Source organism: Elephas maximus, chromosome 5, assembly GCF_024166365.1.
Source record: "Elephas maximus indicus isolate mEleMax1 chromosome 5, mEleMax1 primary haplotype, whole genome shotgun sequence".
In the NCBI taxonomy this organism is placed as follows: domain Eukaryota; kingdom Metazoa; phylum Chordata; class Mammalia; order Proboscidea; family Elephantidae; genus Elephas; species Elephas maximus.
This window is the reverse complement of record NC_064823.1, coordinates 86,977,799-86,996,734: the sequence shown is the minus strand read 5'-3', so window position 1 is coordinate 86,996,734 and position 18,936 is coordinate 86,977,799. Positions and strand designations below refer to the sequence as shown.

General features: G+C 39.2%; 2 protein-coding genes and 1 non-coding gene across 4 annotated transcripts in view; all 3 read left to right on the top strand.

The window, feature by feature from the left end:
* The window catches only part of MOB1B (MOB kinase activator 1B), a 68,025-nt gene extending 62,599 nt beyond the window's left edge, over positions 1–5,426 (top strand). For both annotated transcript variants that reach the window (XM_049886073.1, XM_049886074.1), the window contains one exon: positions 1,853–5,426. In XM_049886073.1, coding sequence (XP_049742030.1) covers positions 1,853–1,930 — 78 coding nt within the window. In that variant the 3' untranslated portion in view covers positions 1,931–5,426. The remainder of the gene's footprint in view (positions 1–1,852) is intronic.
* Positions 5,427–11,970: 6,544 nt separating this feature from the next.
* LOC126077604 (U6 spliceosomal RNA) lies at positions 11,971–12,075 on the top strand. The gene has a single exon (XR_007517780.1). It is a non-coding gene; the product is annotated as a U6 spliceosomal RNA (small nuclear RNA).
* A 2,003-nt stretch (positions 12,076–14,078) lies between these two features.
* Positions 14,079–18,936, top strand: part of DCK (deoxycytidine kinase) — a 29,288-nt gene continuing 24,430 nt past the window's right edge. Inside the window, exon 1 of the mRNA XM_049886072.1 lies at positions 14,079–14,477. Coding sequence (XP_049742029.1) covers positions 14,387–14,477 — 91 coding nt within the window. The 5' untranslated portion in view covers positions 14,079–14,386. The remainder of the gene's footprint in view (positions 14,478–18,936) is intronic.

Below are 18,936 nucleotides of genomic sequence, written 5' to 3'. Positions count from 1 at the left end.
CTACATTAAGATCATACAGTAAGGTAAAACTAACAGCTGGATAGGAGAATATCCTCTCCTAAACCACCAAAACCTGAACTTTAGCAGTCATATTTTGTCTCGATCAAAGCACAGATGCAGACATTAGACTACTGCAGATACTGTTTACACATCTGATTCTATTTATATCCCAGGACACTGAACTGTTTAAAGGCAGGTCCATTAGTTATACAGAATCACACTTTGATTGGGCAAGAGGGGCTCTGCCTTGGGCTCCATAATTTAGAGGATCCTGTTCTGGCCCTTCTCCAGTTGCACCTTCCCCCATAGCGTGAGGAACTCTCAGGGCCAAGGCATACCTACCCAGAGCCCTTCCGGTGCATGCTTGGGTACCCGAGATAGCGGAATTCCTTGTCCACATGTTCCTAAATCCACATTCAGGGTCTTCACAGATTTTTCTTCTTGGGTCCCTTCTCTTGAGGGGAGGTCACCTTTGTACATCTGCTAGTATGTATACCTATAGGTGTAAGGGATAGCCAAGTGACAGCTCTTTTTGAGGGGGGATATAGCCATTGCTTAAATGTGCTAGCCAGGATGTCCACATGCATGTGAGGCCCCTTGAGGTGCAGGATGGAGCTGGGGGTTGAAAGAGCTGGGAGGTGTGATGAAGGCCAGGGACTGGGGGCTGGCTCTCACCATGTCACTGCTTTTCAGTGCAGAAACCTGAGGAGCCTGAGAATTCTAAATTTGAATCTGCTTTCCTGGTCATTATGAAAGTATATTTGTCAAATTAGGAGGCTAGATGTATTTAACACTTATTAGCTTAATGTATAATTTAAATATTTAATCATATCCATTTTTGTTCTTGGCCTGCTATTAAATGTCCCCTAATGTTTGTTCCCAAAATATTTGTTCCCAATACTAGTGTAGTGCTTGCCACACACTGGATGCTAATAAATGAATGAAATTGGCAACTGAGAATGCCCACACCATAGCAGAATATCAAAAGATAAGAACTATATAGACAGTCTCTAGGTATTGGCATTGTAATTTATAGTTCAGGGGAAATCTATTCAGAATTGAGCTTCAGAATGACAGAGGTGAAACTTCTGAAGAAGCCTGAATTAAATCAAGGTTTTCTTCCTGGAGCTTTGTTGTTAGTTGCGGTCGAGTCCAACTCATGGTAACCCCATGTACTACAGAGTAGAACTGCTCCATAGGGTTTTCATGGCTGTAATCTTTATGGTGGATCACTAGGCCTTTTCTTCCACGGTACAGCTGGATGGGTTTGAACCATCAGCCTTTAGGTTAGCAGTCAAGTGCAAACTGTTTGTGCCACCTAGGGACCTTAGAGAATTGCAGTCTATTATTCATGTCATTTTCATGCTACATAAATTTCAGATATATTAGTTGATAGCCTTTTACCCTTCATATAATGCTGAAGTTTGCCTGTTTTTTTTTTTTTTTGCCCCTACTTGGCTGACTATATTTAAATGATGCCCAGGTTATTCCTTATAAAGTAACTTAGTGGTGGGGGCAGCAGCAGCACCAGCAGCAGCAGTGACTACTGCTAGTGAGTGTTTACTTTCTGCCAGGCATTATATGAGATGGTAAGCACACAATATCACATTTAGTCCTCACAATAATGTCATAAGATAGGTGGATTTATCCTAATGTTACAGATGAAAAGACAGCATGAAGAGTGGTTAAGCGATTTGCTTAATGACACAGAGCAAGTGAGTGGGGAAAAAAAATCAAATCGACTTTTATTTACTTCAAAAGCTAATTGTCTTCCAAATGTTAACAGAAGTCTGCTTTGGAATGCTATGCAAATAATACGTTTTGCTATTTTTTCTACTTTTTTCCTGCATAGGAATTCAACCTTATTGATAGAAGAGAACTTGCACCACTCCAAGAACTGATTGAAAAACTCACCTCAAAGGACAGATAAAAGGATGCAGAGCTGTGCAAATTGTTCTCACATGGAGCTGTGTAGAATAGATCTTTTAATCTGGGTTGTTTTTGTGTTAGGTTTGAAGGTCTTGTTTGGGTTCCTTTTTCTTTATTCTGAATAAATGAAATCATATTCTATTGCTAGAGGCAGCCAAGAACCATTGATAGGGATAAATTTTGTCTTAGTGGTATCTTTTTTGACTAGTTTTGTTTACTTGAGTTTTTTTTTTTTTTTTAAATATTGTGTGTTGACAGAAAGTACTTAGTGGTTGAACTGCTGATGGATGGGGTTCTGTGTTGTGTAAATTGTGGCCAATTTATGAAGTCCTAAAAAGACTTATGTTTTTAAGTGCCTTGGCAGGCTCACTTCTGAGGTGCAAAGCACAGACAACTGAACAGGGCTGAAAACAATATTAGAATTACTACCCAGGGCACTTACTGATGCATGTTTTAAAGTATCTATAAGCCATAGTTAACCTAAATTGGTGATCTCCAGCTTTTACATTGAAGAATCACAATTTATAAAGGTGTGCATGTAGAACATAAAAAAGTAATATTTCCTAATTATTTTTGATAGTGATGGTAATATATTCTCCTCTACAAATGCTTAAAGTTCTACAAGCAGGTATTTTTCCATCTCTTGATATCTGTGATATTGAAACTTGAGGATGTTGGGATGCAGTACTGCATTTTAGCTCCTTTCTACACATTAACTGCACTGTAGGTGTAAAAAATTCAGGTTATATATAGGATTGCCATCTTCGGAGGGGATGCTGAACTGTGAGGTTTCTTAGCAATTGCCAAATGAGCCATAAGTCTAAAGAATCCCCTTCTACTCTAAAGAGGAGAGAATAGGAGCATGTGTTTGGTTGGGACAATTAGTTTGTATGGGGAGGGGATAAAGGGTAGGATTGAATATGGGGAGTCACGTTCACGAACGTCCTGTCTTAAAACCCTTGAATAGAATGGCATGAAGATTTTAATCAATTACTTATAAACAAAGTCTTAAAAGTCTTCCTTTTAGGAATCAACTTCCATGAGAAGTTAAAAATAAATTATTAATTTTTAGGTTGTTGTTGTTACTTGTTGAGTTGTGATTCCAACTCACAGTGACCCCATGTGTGCATAGTATAACTGCTCCATAGGGTTTTTAAGGCTGTGACCTTTTGGAAGCAGATCACCAGGCCTGTTCTCCAGGCCTGTCTTCCAGGCCTGGTTCGAACCACCAAACTTTGGGCTACTAATTGAGTCCTCAACCTTTTGGGCTACCCAGCCTAACCATTAAAAATGGAATTTAAGGACAGTTTGGGGACATCGATCACTTTTCAGCATATCCATTCAGTGAATGGAGCTGGTGTTTGCCTATCATTTTAAAATGATGCACTACATAGTTTGTTTACTATAGAGCTGATTTGAAGCATTTTGACTTCTGATCGTTTCATTGGGAAAGGAAGTCTTTTTTCTTTGCAGTGATATCAAACAATGATAAGCTAATTCAGTATTTATTAACTTTTAAATTTTATTTGCCATGACTTTGTAGTGAATTATCTCCCCAGTAACAAGTCCAGAAATTTAGTTTTCAAAATATTAACATTTTCACTTCAGTTTTAATTGTCATTTCTGATAAATCTGCTTCCTTCAATTAGAAATATTCACCTTTTTCTTTGTAGAATAGAAATGTGTGCTATAAAATTGTGTAGCAATGATATGATTTAATGCCATTACAATTATGATCACTAGGAACTGCCTTTTTCTCCATTTCATTTCTAGCAATACAACATTAAGTACCACCAGTAAAAAGTAACAGGGGAACCCTGACAAAGGCAGACATATTAGTAATGCTTATTTATAAATTGCAGAGAGAGCTAGCTGATTTCTTTAGAACAGATCTCTTAGTATCCATATAGGTGGTATCAACCACTCCAGGTTGATTAAGAAACAAATTTGGAGTCAAGTGATTTTGGGTCCTATTTATATAGGAAAATAAAACACATGAATACTCAGATTGTCTTCCATATTGCATTTGACTTCATATTAACCTAGTAACATAGGGGTTGCAATAGCCAAGTATAGACAGAACAGTGAAAGAAACTGTTCTTGCTCTTGTAAGGCTTATACAATAGTACACTGTAAAAATGGAAAAATGTTTCTGTAAATAAATATTTAGAAGTAGGTCTTACTTTCCCACTGTATGTAGACAGGTGTTTGTTTTCACCGTGCTAGAATCTCAGGTGCCTGCCTCTGAGTATTCCTTTCATCAGAGCTATTGGGAGTTAAGGAGATATGTGTGTGTATATGGTAACAGAGTATAGACATTCTCAGCAGGGAGGGGCCTGGCATTGTACATGGTGTTACATGGCTCCATGAAGGCAAACACTGAGACCATATGAGAAAAAACAATCAGTTGCTTTGGTCTGGATGTCTCCCGTGGGAAATACTAAGATGCCCTGTATAAAATAAAGATCAAAGCTTTGTTTTGCAGCAGAGCTTGCTTATAAATGTCTATTGGATTCTCTTCAGATCTCCTTATTTAAGTAGCCAAGATAATTATTTCTCCCCTTTTCTTTATACAGAGGATATAAAGTAGAAGTCGTTTTTTTCATCCTTTGATAAAAGCATCCTATAAAAAATAAAGTAGTAAGTTAGCACAAAATTACCGTCACTCACAATGCTTTGGTTAAATGTTGATAGGAAGCAAGCTTCGGGAACTAACTTTAAATGATGGAGTACCGGCAGTGTAGAGAAATTAAAAACAGGAAGAGTGAAAATCTTTTAGTTAGCAGTAGATGGTGCTACTGGCTTTCATTTGCCGACTTGATCATTCTGTTCCCCAAGGCATTAAAAAAAAAAATGTGTTAGCCGGTAGAGGTCTTGAAGGTCAGTTTACCTTAAATGCAAATAGATGGCTCTCTTAACTACCTTCCCTCTGTCATTTGTAAATTCTAAATGGTCAGCATAAAATGGATTACGTAGAAGATGGATTGAGTATCTCAGACTGAGTTGCTGCCTGGCTTATCAGAAAAGTACTACAATTTCTTATATTCAAGAAATAGAAATGATGTGGATATTTATATTTTACATAATCATCAGACTCCATTTTATCAACTATTAGCATTTTCCTTAAGGGAAAATAGCAAAATGACAGACTTCTTTTATACCTTTGTCTGTTCCCTCTCTGAGAGAGGTTATGATAACCACTGAATGATAGAATATCTGAGATACAATTATCAAGTTGTTAAGACTTTCTTTTAAAATAAATACATCATACCTTAAATATCCAAATGAGAGTTGATCTTCACATTTGTTCCCTTGGGGGCACTGCTTATTTCTGCTCTGGGGCAGAAGTAAAATGCTTTTAGAGTCGACTGATGACTATGCAAGAAAGTCAGTTTTATCATTTTAGTTAAACACCAAATTTTTTTTGCCCGATTAAGATGACCTATCCACTAGGTCAGCTCTAATGACTTGGCTGTGTTATAAAAACTAAGCCATTAGGACAGTTCAATAGAATGTTCCACAGGCTCTGAAATTGCAAAAGAGAGTGTTTTGAGCATTGGTAGCATCACTGAATAAGGGAATAGTTTCCTGTTCCTACCTTAAAGTGGATAATATTTGGATGTATAGGTTACACTTCAAAAAAAAAAAAAAGCAGTATTACCTTACAGTTGAATATAATTTTAAAAAATCAAGGTCTTTCTCTAGAACTTTTCTATTTTTATTCCTTTGGCTAAAAACTTTTGAATTCTCTCTTGAGTATTAGAGTTTCGACTGAGGGGACAGATTGGAAAAATGAAGATCCAATATTTAAGATAGTAGTTTAAAGAAACAACATCCTTTACCGCCCTCATTTCCCGTGGTTGCTTTTAAAGATCTTTTTGTTCAAATGAACCATTAGACTTTAATAAAAGACTGGAGATCTTGTACAAAAAAACTTGAATACATTTTATATATTATGTGGAATTTTAAGCCTACATATCACAGATAAAATATGTAGAGCTGTATATCCATTTCATATATCATTCATTAGCTTTAAATTTTTGAATGTCTTTTGAAAAGATGTGGGACCAGAAGTATATTTGTAATTTGAAAATGTGACTGCGTAGGAAGCTTAATCTTATTTTGAAACTTAACTTGGATATTAAGAATATATCAACTCTTAGAAACACTGTTCTAGATCTATACTTTTAGGACCATGCCTAAAATAATTTAAATATCGGAGTTCTGTCATAATGTTAAAATTTACCATAGGAATCACTGTTGTTCAGCAATTTAATTATATAAAAAAAACCCAGTTATGGTAAATGTTTAGATGTAAAGCTATCTCAAGCTTTAATGGAAAAGTTTTAGATGTAACAAAAATTCTGACTGCAGATGATCTGAATTTTTTACGGCTTTCCTAATTAAGCTAATTACAGAGAAGGAGTCAGTAAAGATTTTAATCTTAAGTGTGATGCCACAGATTTGAATTTTAGAAAAGCCATTCTAGCAGCCTTGTGGGAGATGGATCAGAAGGGTGTGAAAACTCAAAGTTGAACAAGTGAGGGTCTACTGTAATAGCTGAAAAGAGAGACAGAGTGACACCTGTGAGAGCTGGAACTAGACAGGATGGCCTCGTTTATCCAACCAAGTCTTGCAAGTTTTCACCTTTGACAGGGTGCAGTCTTACTGCTTTTCTATCACTTTAGTGGAAAATACTTGAGTTTTCCTTCTCTGACAGTTTTCTACATTACACAGGTTACAGCTTTCATAGGTTTTACTGTATAAAACTGCTCCATGTCTGTCACTGGTAGCTGTAGCTGTACTGATACTTAAACTTTGACAAAAGAAAAAATACAGATTAAAATTTTGAGTACCCTCAGTTTTACAAGTGTGATGCAAGTTTCTTTTTCTCCATATAGTACTATATAATAGAAAACAGTGGACTACAGTTCTCAAAGAGTAAAGTCACTGACCTTTCCAGCTGTTCTTTACCTATCACCTCCTCCCTGGAGGTAAATTGCTTTCTTTTCGGCTGTTGACTTTCCATATCTGCCCATTCCTTCCCTCCTCCCCTGTGAAAACAAAATAGGTTGATCATGCCAGTCTTCAATGTCAGTGATTCTGAAGTACTGGCAGTACATAAGTTTCATTCGGAAGATGCAGCCTACAAAAGCATTTTTGGCTTGTTTTGACACTGCTTTTTAAAAATTGGGTCACTGAAGCTGTTAGTGATAATTTTTGTTAATATTTATCTTTCATATATTTTTAATGATAAACTCTTACTGGTAGGTGTTTCTTACAGGTTCTCACACTTTTTCATTTTTATGGTTTCTGAAATTCTTAATTGTGCAGGTTGTAAAATAGTGCATTTTCATTTTAAGAGCACTTCTCATATTCTTCAGAAGTGACTATTTTTAGGGGAAATAATTTTTGCAGCCACTAAATTGTATTTGTTATTTTTGTACATGCCTAACTAGGGTGGTGAGGGCACTAGTCTTGTAGGGAACACTCTTCTGTTTCAACTTTTCCTATATATTTTAGCTGTTACTTAAAATTACCACTAGGAGCAATGTCACAAATCTAGGTTGAGAGAGAATACAATAAATATGATGACACTTAGAAAGGCTGAATAGGAGTGATTTCAGAGGACAAAAACAGAAGAATATTGCCAGTGCCATGACTAAGGCGTAAGGGCAGCATTCATACTGTGCAAGTGTTGAAAAGAATGCGGGAAGATGGGGATCCTGCTCTCATGGAGACAGTTTCTCTTTATGTTAAAGTAGCTGGAAGGGGGAAAAACAGTCTAAAATACGAACTACAACATGGGACGCTCTACTGTAAGCTAACTGTGCCAAGATTTCTCAAATTGTAGGTATTATGGATTAAAGTTTAACCATTTCACTTTTAGAGGGGATACTGAATGTCAAAAATCTGTAATATGTTTTATTTGAGAAATGTAAATAATGTATACAGACTTGTATGTGATGGGATGGGAAATATTTAAAGTCTAGGTTTTTGTTTTTAAAGAAGAAACTGAATGATGTTTATAAGAAAAAAATAATAAATAGTTATGTTTGGCCACAAACCGACTTTGTATTACTGTTTATTTTTGCTATAGAATGCCTACACTGAACACATTCCTAGAGAAGCATGGAAGGTATATGGAATATGTTGAGCATTTAAAATGCACTAGGCATTTTTTTCCTGTAGTGTTAACAACAATCTTGGAAGTTAGTATCCCACTGTTTTATACACTAGAAAACTATAGCTCAGAGATTGAACAAATAACTGATTTGGACTAGGATTTAAGCCCAAGTGTGCCTGACTTTGAAGCCAGTGGGTTTTTTTGTTGTTACCAGTGTTTGCTTTTTAAATACATACTAATATCATGAGAACAGTTAGCAAAATAATGAATTAATATTGTTGACCTTTCTTGACCTTTCTATCAAGCTAAGGTATCTAATATTTTGTCTTGAATATAGACCATTAAAGAGTATCAATAAGCAGTGTTGGAGATTACAAGCTGATACCAAATCTTTAAAAGGAAATGTGTATTTTAGAGTATTCTCAGAGTAGTATTTAAAAGTATGTGTACAGGCATTTGTGTTTGGACCTTCAGATTATATCGATAGTAGTAGCCCATAGTTACTCAATGTCAATAGTTGGTATTTGAGGACAAGACTAGGAGTAGAAACACGCTGCTGTGGATTGTGTCTGCATGCTTTAAAAACACCTTGTTATTCTGCAAATACTATATTTACAAAGCATCTACTGTGTGTAAAGAATTACATATATACACATGCAGTAAAATTAACTTTGTATTTTGATAGGCTCATTTACTTCTGTTGTACTAAATTTAAACTGTTAATTCCTCACTATATAACGTTGTCTGGAATGAGGCATTTTACCAACATAAAGGTTTTAAATAATTATTCCTTTAATGCTTAAACAACAAATGATGCTGGGGCAACTGGCTGTCCACATGCAAAAGAATGATACTGGATCCCCACTTCACACCATATACAAAAAATAGCTCAAAATGGATCAAAGATTTAAATGTAAGAGCTAAAAGTATAAAACTCTTAAAGAAGAAAACATAGGCATAAATCTTCAGGATCTGAGTTAGGCAATGATTTAAGATACTACAACAAAAGCATGAGCAACAAAAAAAATTGAACTTCATCAAAATTAAAAACTTTTGTGCATCAAAGAACACTTAAGAAGATGACAAGGCAACCTATAGAAGAAAATATCTGCAAATCATGTATTTGATAAGGGTCTAATATGCAGAATATATAAACAACTATAAAGACAATTAAAAATAGGCAAGGATTTAAATAGACATTTCTCAAAAAAAGATATTACAAATGACCAATAAGCAATTCAAAGATGCTCAACATCATTAGTTATTAGGAAACTGCAAATCAAAACCTCAGTGAGATACCACTTCCCACCCACTTTGATTGAATGGCTAAAACAAAAAAGTGGAAAATGACGAGCATTGACGAGGATGTGGAGAAACTGGAACCCTCATACACTGCTGGTAAGAATGTAAAATGATGCATTCACTGTGGAAGACAGTTTGGAGGTTTCACAAAAAGTTAAACATACTATTACTGCGATGTGATGAATTATTTAGTATGGCTTTTCTCACCATGGTCTTGTAACTCCCACCCAGGTGACTGGGCAGGGATGTGCAAAAAAGGTAACTGTGGCTCACCAAGGGGATTGGTCAGTTTTGCCTTAAAAGACAGCCCATTCCAGAGCAGAAGGAGGAGCCCACCACCACCAAGAACAGCCAGGAGCTGGCACTCCTTTGGACCTGGGATCCCTGCACTGAGAAGGGGGGGAGGGAGTGAAAGGGAGAGAGCTGTAACCCCAAAGACCTGAGAAGCAGTGGCAGGAGAGACCCAGCAGGAGAGGTGCAGAAGGCTTCCCGGCCCACAGAAAGGAAAGGTGAGTGCCTTTGGGCACAGGCGTAGGGCCAAGGAGAGGCGTGCCCGCCAGCAAAGCTAAGAAGAGGCTGTCCTGATGGAAGAACTGTCCTGAGTGTTCTTGAGCCTGAATTGTACCTGTTGCTTCCGTAATAAACCCCATAATCATAAGTATGGTTTTTGAGTTCTCTGTGGCCATTGCAATGAATTATCAAATACAGCAGAGAAGTATAGAGTGCTGTGGGAGGGAACAAAACCAAACCAAATCCGTTACCGTCAAGTTGATTCAAAATTGGTAAAGATGGCGGAGAGAGGAGGCTTGTCTGGCCTCTGCCTCACAGCAATCAACATTGGGCTGTTGATCTTGATTCTCCTTCCCCATTATGAAGTGAAAGGAGGTCAGACACTGCCCCCAAACTGTTTTTACAATTACCATGTATGACCCAGCAATTCCCACTCCTAGGAATATGCCCAATAGAACTGAAAACGTGTACACAAAATAGTATACATGAATGTTCACAAGCATTACTTAAAACAGCCTAAAAGGGGAAAACAACCCAAATGCCCATCAACTGATGAATGGATAAATAACCTGGCAGGAACGGCTTTGTTTGGAGTCTTGGTGGTGCAGTGGTTAAGGCCTCAGGCTGCTAACCAAAAGGTCAGTGGTTTGAATCCACCAGCTGCTGCTTGCAAACCCTAAGCGGCAGTTCCACTCTATCCTATAGGGTCGCTATGAGTTGGAATTGACAGCAACAGGATTGGTTTGGTTTTCACATGTCCATACAATAGAATAAATATTATTCAGTCATAAAAAGGATGAACCTTGAAAACCTTATGCTAAGCGAAAGAAGGCAGACACAAAAGGCCATATATTATACAATTCCATTTATATGAAATGTCCAGAATGGGCAAATCCATAAAGATGGAAAGTAAATTACTGATTGCCAGGGACTGAGGAGAGGGAGGAAGGGGGACTGACAGCTAATAGGTACAGGGTTTCTTTTGGGGTGATGAAAATGTTCTATCCCAGCTGTATAACTTTGTGAATATCCTAAAAAAAAAACCTTGAATTGTATACATTAAAATTAATTTTATGCTTGTAAAGTATATCTTAAAAAAAGAAATGAGTACTGATATATGCTATAACTTGCATGCACCTTGAAATAATCATGGTAAATGAAAGAATCTAAACACAAAAGGCCACATATTGTTATGATTCCATTATATGAAATGCCCAGAATAGGCAAATCCATAGATAGAAAGTAGATTAGTGGTTGCCAGGGGCTGGGGGTGGGGGGCAGGGGACAGTGACTACTAATGGGTATGGAATTTCTTTTTGGGGTAATGAAAATGTTTTGGATTAGCAGTGGTGACAGTTACACAACTTTGTAAATGTACTAAAATCCACTAAATTGTATTACTTTAAAAGAGTGAATTTTATGGTATGTGAATTAAACCTCAATTTTTAAAATATTAAAGAAAAATCCTTACTATTAAAATAAGTAGCCTCCAATTAATGCTCTTTACCACTTCAGGAAGTTAGTTTATTTCATCAATTCATTCACTCTCGCATTTGTTCATTTAGCTAGCATATTCTGGCCACCTACTATGTGCCAGACACTTTTCTAAGCCCTGGGACCCAGGACTGAACAAGAAAGACATGGTCCCTATTCTCATGGGGGAAGAGGAGGATAACAAAGAGGACGTAGAAGAAAAAAAAAATAAAGCCAATAAGAAACTACTGGGTGGTGATAACAGTGATATGATATAAGGCACTACATTAGATTGGGTAGTCAGAGAAGTGTCCCCAGTGCCAGAAAGACAAGAAGCAATCCATTTGTAGATATAGGGAAAAGTGAAGAGCATATACAACTACTGCAAAAGCAACTTTTTCAGGAGTAGGGGGGAAAAAGGTTAACTGTGGCTATGGCGTCATGAATGATGGCAACAGTAGTATGAGAAGAAATTAGAAAAGCTAGCAGAACCACACTAGCTAAGACTTTAAAGCCTAAAGCAAGGGATTTAGATTATCATTTTAAGTGTAAATGGGAAGGCAGTGGAGGTGTTTTAAGGAAAAACAGTAGTAGTGACATGATTTAGGGCTAAAAAAAAAAAAGACCATGTGCTTGCTTCGGCAGCACATATACTAAGATTGTAATGATACAGAGAAGATTAGCATGGCCCCTGAACAAGGATGGCACATAAATTTGTGAAAAAACATTTTTATAACATGGCTGTACCTTGACAGCATAATGCTAAGTGAAATAAGTCAAGCATAAAAGGACAAATATCATATAATCTCTCTTTTATAAGATGACAAGGATATATACAGAGAGACCAATGTTCATTTGTGGTCACCAGGGAGAGGAAGGGAGAGGGGAAAATATGCTTTAGATGGTAGAGAGTTGTTATTTTTGGTGATGGGAAAAGTGGCACTGAAGGTGCATGTAGTCAGCAAAGCACAACCATGGGCACAGCACAAGCAAAGTAAAAACCAGTGCTTAAGCACATATGGCTGGGTATAGGCATACTGGTACATGGGTGGGTACAAAAACCCAGTGCTGCGGTGAGAAAAGATAGAAGTATCCATACCAAAAAAAAAAAAAAAAACCAAACCCGTTGCCGTTGAGTCTATTTCGACTCATAGTGACCCTACAGGACAGACTTGAACTGCCCCAGAGTTATTAGGATCTATAGGTACGTATAAATACAATAATGTGGGTGCAGGCACACATATTCACTGAAGACACAAATATGAATACTTCTCAAACATAACCAAACACCTTCCAAGATTGGTTTTCTGGGTTTGAAAGCTCAGGACCATAGTCTCATGGGACAACTCAGTCAACTGGCGTAACAGTTCACAAAAAATCTTGATCTGCATCCTAGTGAAGAGAGTAGAGTCTGGTGTCTTAAAAGCTTGTGAGTGGCCATCTAAGACACAACTACGGGTCTCTACAAAAAAAAACCAGGCAGGAGCAAAACAATAAGAAGGTAACCAAAAGCTCAGAAAAGAAGTATGTCTACAGGAGTCACAACCTCATCTACTTGAGACCAGAAAAACTAGGTGGTGGTTGGCTGTCACCACTGACCATTCTGACCAGGGTCACAATAGATGGTTGTGGACAGAACGAGAGAAAAACGTGGAGCAGAACTCAAATTCTTAAGAAAAAAAAGCCAGAGAAACTAGAACAGTAGCGAATCCCTGGAGACTATCGCCCTGAGACACTCTAAACCTAGAACCAATCCCTGATATCACCTTTCAACAAGATAGCAGAGTGACACACAAAATAAAGGATATTTTCTGCAAGGGTGATGCTCTACATAAAAACCATCTGTATTAAACCAAAAAGAAGCCCTGGTGGGACAGTGGTTAAGCACACACCTGCTAACTGAAAGATCGACAGTTGGAACTCACCAACAGCTCTGTGGGAGAAAGATGTGTTAGTTTGCTTCCATAAAGATTACAGCCTTGGAAACCCTATGGGGCAGTTCAACTCTTACGGGTCGCTAAGAGTTGGAAATGACCCCAGGGAAACAGGTTTGGTTTTTGTTTTTTGGATGAGTCTTCTAGCATAGTACATGGCAAGCTACTAGGCACTCAAATTCAGCATTTGTGAACTATGTGTTGTCAGGGGCTGGGCATACAAAGTTCATTAAGTCATAGTCATGGTGAACAGAATCTTACTTGGTGTGTTAACTTCTACACAGCAGACACGCATCCAAATCAAATGGAGAAGATCAGGAAAGGCTTCTTGGAGATGGCGTCTTACTACCTAAATTCTCTTCCGAGTTCCACTTACTGACCTTGAGATTTTGAACAAGTAGCCTCTTAGGGCCTGTTTCCTCACTGGTAAAATGTGGGCCAATGGGATCTTCGTCACCGTATTGCTAGTTAATTCCCGAAAAGCGCTGTAAGAGCATAACACATTTCCGGAGGTTCGAGCTGCCCAGCGGCACTGTGCCTGATAGTGTTCCTCCAGACTCCCAAAGTGGGGTCATCTATTTAATTTTCTACCAAACGGTGCCTCTCTGGCGAGTTAAAAAATGTGAAGTCCAAACAATTCTGCCCAGACCATCCTGATCAAGCCGCACTGGCGACGCCATTCTCCGAAACCCAGCCCACAACACGCCCGCCCTTCGGCGCCTTCCTGCGACCCAGGAAGAGGCGTGCCGCCGCGCGTGCGGCCCCTCCCGACTCTCTTGTGACTCGACGTACGGGGACGCGCACGCTGGGGCCCGCGCTGGAGGAGGTGAAGGGTAAGGGGCCGAAGGAGGCATCCCTCGTTCTGCGGAGGGGAGGGCGTGGCTTCTCCGCTGGGCGGGTGTCCGCCCCGCAGGCCCCTCCCCGTGGGCAGCTGTCTCCGCGCGCCAAAATCAAACCCCGAGGTCCGCGGGCCAGGGAGCCAGTGAGCATTTTGGCTGCAGGCGGTAAATCGGCCTAAGTCCGGAGGCAGCGCGAGCCCCGGGGCACGCACCTGCCGCTACCGCCCAGGCCTCCCTGCCTACCGCGCTCGGGGCCGCAACAAGACGACAGAATGGCTACCCCGCCCAAGAGAAGCTGTCCATCGCCTGCAACCAGCTCTGAGGGGACCCACATCAAGAAAATCTCCATCGAAGGGAACATCGGTAAGAAGTCCCCGGAAGTGTTGGAGCCAAAGCAGGGAAGTTATGGCGGTTCCGGCTGCTGAAGCGCCGTCTTTACTGCATCTCTCTGTTGCTCCTCTGGGAGGGCGTTCGTCCAAGCCTGGCTGTGTGGACGCAGCCTCGGCTTCCATTCCCGCCGAAAGCACCCTTCCCGCTCGCCCCCGGTTCCATCCCGTGTTCCAGGCGCTGCGGCGCCCGCCCTGGCGCCAGGTCGAGCGCCGACACCCTTGGGCTTTATGAGGCGCCCTAGGGGCCCGTTTCAGCGTCTCGGTTGGGAACGCGCAAAGGGAAGGGTTTTTTTTTTTTTTTTTTTGCTCAGGTTCCTTGAGGCGTAATTTAAATAAATTAAATTCACATTGTTTAGTTGTACTCCTCTATGAGGTGTATGAGGTATATAAGGTTGTGTATCCGCCACCACAATCAAGATAGAGAACATTTTCATCACCTCAGAAAGTTCCCTCCAGTTGCTACATTGTCAGCTAGGTACCCCATTCCTACCTTCTGGCAACCACTGATCAGGTTTCTGTCTGTACCAAAAAAAAAACAGTTGCCCGCAGGTGATTCCTACTCCTGGCGACCCCGTGTGTGCAGAGTAGAACTGTGCTTATTCCATTGGGTTTTCAAAGCTAAGGTCACCAGGCCTTTCTTCCGAGGCACTTCTGGGGTAGGTATGCCTCTAATCACCGACCTTGCCAATCATTTAACCGTTTACACCATCCAGGGACTCCTCTATATAGTTTTGTCTTTTCCAGAATGTCATAAAATTGAATCACAGAGTATGTAGCCTTTTGTGCCTGGCTTTTATTTAGCATAATCCTTCTGAGAATCATTTGTGTTGCTTGTATCATTTGTGTGTTCCATTTTGTGTGCTGAATAGTATTCCATTGCATGGATGTACCGCAGTTTGTTTATTTAGCAGCTGTGGGCGTTTGCGTTGTTTTCAGGTTTTTGTCGATAATCAAGCCGGTTCCTCACTACCTACCCAGCATCCAAGTAACCATTGGGTTATGTTATGATTCAGAGATCACTAATGTTTCTGTTAAGCCAAATGGGGGCAGACGACATACACCATCCATGTCACTTTGCAAGATACAGATGAACTTCCTGTTCTCCTCTGTATTGGCGTAACACAGGAAATCTATGCCAGGCACTTCCTGTTTTGATAGTTTTTTTTTTTTTTTTGCTCCAGGTGGGCTACCGACCGTTCATGCATACAGCAAAAAAAATAAAATAAAATAAAATAAAAAAATTCTTAACTACTTCTTTAACCACATTCTGAGCATTTGTACCTTCCTGAAAAAAGCAATGCAAACAGATGTTTTAACGGCACTTAAAGCAATAGAAAAAAGCTCAACACACTCTCAAAGAGGCCTTCTTGTTTCATTGTTCCAGTATTGAGGCAGCAGTGGAAAAGACACATATAAGCAGGTCCTCATTATTTCTTAGCAGTGTGCTTTCAGGGCGGGTGTTCACTAGTATTCCTCACAATTATCTATTGGATGATGAAGACTATATATCAAGACAGGTGAAGTAGTTGAACAAAGCCATCCCAAAAGTGAATTTGAATGAACAACCCCTCAGATCAGTACCCCAGTGAATTAATTCCTTCCCTTCTGCCAAATCCGGTTGGGCAACATATATCTAGAAATCTGCTTTCCCACGTAAGCATCTTTAATCTTCTGAGCACTTGAAACAATTTCCTAATAGGTCACCGCATCTCCAATTTCTCTTAACTACTTCCAGAGCAGCCTTTCTGTATACAAGTGTAATTGTATTACTCTTCTGTTTAAAGTTATTCACTGACCTCTCCATTACCTACACTGAAACAGGAGTTGCAAACTGATGGCCGGTATTTGCACAATATCGGCCTATATAACTTTGAAAACATTTTTTTGAATTAGTTGCCAGCATTTAAAAATTGCGATTTCCCATAAGCATTTAGATTCTTGGCTTCTCTTGAAAAATCTGAAGATCTCTTAACATGGGCTTACATCTCTCTATGGTACCCATTGATATTTAGATGAGGCATGTGCCTTACCACTTACTGGCTTCCTGACACTGAGGCTTTGTCAGTTACTGTTTGTCATTGCTCTTCCCTTGTTGTTTTGATTATAAAATTAATAGGAAAGACATATTTCCAGCTGTTTTGATCATTTACTTTGCCTTGTGGCCCGTGATGACACTTGTGTTTGAGACCTTTGACTTAATGGCTAAGGATTTAATTAGCATGGTATACAAGACCGTTTAAGATCCTTGGTCTCTTTGATCCTTGCTTCCCTCTACTACCCCAACTGTAAACATTTTTGCACACCTGGGATCAGCCATGCTCCCTCATGTGGTTTCCCTGTTGAGAATGACTAATTTGCTTGACAAAACTCATCCTTTAAACTTCACTTTCTTTTTCTGTTCTCTTATACATTGTATTATAGTTGCTTGTCTGTGTGACCTGTCTGCCGAACCCATCATCTTATGGGCTAGATCCTAACATTTTCATCTTATTTGCCCAACGCAAATAAGCTACAAATGTGAATCTGAATGTAGAAGACTATTTTTCAAGTTCTCTATTCAGGGAATATTTGAACTGTAACTGGTTAATTTGATACATATGTAACCCTTCTCATGTTTTTTACTATTAAAATAGTCTCTTACATTAGATTAATGGAGGCCTTACCTCCTTTTTCAGATCTTAATAGTCTGTACAGGATGACTTTTGGCATCGTAATGCCTATTTGGCATTAGGAACTATTAGTTTCTTTGGCTATTTAAATTGTTAATCTCAGTGTCCTTGGTTCTGGTCCCTTTTGCCTTCATAGAGCATTAACTTATTCATTAACTTGTTTTCTAGACTCATATCCACATCCCCCAAGTTAAGGACCTGAATATTCATCCCATTGGGTACTAAAAATAACTACTGTTACTCTGCTTGAATGAAGTATAATAATTATACAGGGAAACCTGTGAGGGTCAGAACTCACTGGGACTAACTTGGTTTTCCGAGTCTCGCAAGCTTTCTGCCCTTGTCAGGGTATAGTCTTACTTTTCTATAACTCTCTGTTAGCAGAAAATAATTTGAGTTTTCCTTCATGTCCTATAGGGTCGCTATGAGTCGGAATCGACTCAGCAACACTGGGTTTTGGACTTCTCTGACAGTTTCTGCCTTACAGAGTTCTGGCTGTCCTGGGTTTTACTGTATTTTGAAGTTTGTGTTTGTAAGCAGCATCAGAAGAAAAAGCAAAAGGCTTTCAGACTCCTGGTGATGCCTGATTTTTAATATATTTTCCTTGGGCTCTCTTTCTGAACACCATATTCTCTTTTCCCTCTTCCATCTAGCTTAGTGTTTTGGTGGTCATTTTAAATGTTTGCACTTACCATTCTTTGCTCTAAATGCCTTATAGTCCCTCTACTTGCTTACCTGCTGTATAAAAGCTGAGGTCACTGGTGTTTTCCTCATAATTAAATCTAATAGTCATCCAGTTTTGCCTTGAAAGTTTTTCTTCTTTCCTTTGGAGATAATTGACTTTTGAGCTTTGCTTCTCAGCTGTTCTTTCTGTGCCACCTTTCTGTTTACCCACACTTTTCTTTCTCTGTTGTAGTCTTAACGTTCTTCCAGTTTTTTCTTCTTTTTTGTAAACCTCATATGAGATCATAGCTTTTAGTATAGTTCTACAAGTCAAAGGTAAGTTCTTTTTATGCTTCTTGGTTCCAGCTAAGGAGCCCTGGTGGCACAGTGGTCAAGAGCTCAGCTGCCAACCAAAAGGTCGGTGCTTCGAACTTACCAGCTGCTCCATGGGAGCAGGATATGGCAGTGTGTTTCTGTAAAGATTTACAGCCTTGGAAATCCTGCGGGACAGGATTTGGAATTGACTTGATGGGAATGGGTTTGGTTTTGGTTCCAATTTATAAGAAGAAAACGCTTGACTTATAATTGTACCAAAGTTGTTTATTCATATGTTCGTTTATATGTGCGTGTGTATGTCACTTATAGAGACAGAGAACAGACTTTATGCTGATCAGCAGATGTCTAATATAACCACATTTGGTGGCTTCAGATAGAAAGGGTGTGGTAGTCATTAGAAATAATTGCTACACCCTGTTGGATTCCAGGTCAATACTGCTCTTACTATTAAATGTAATATATTCCTAGGTAACTTTAGAATAGTGAACATGGTATGTCTTGATTACACATGAACTGTTTTCTGTATAGGTATCTCAGAAATTGTTGAATAATCAGAGAGAACCAAAAAAAAAACAAAAACTAAACCTGTTGCCGTTGAGTTGATTCCAACTTATAGCGACCCTGTGGGATAGAGTAGAACTGCCATTAGGGTTTCCAAAGAGAGCTTGGTGGATTCGAACTGCCCACCTTTTGGTTAGAGTGCACAGTTACTATGAAAGTGAAGCATGATTTTTTTATTTTTTTATTTTTATTGTGCTTTAAGTG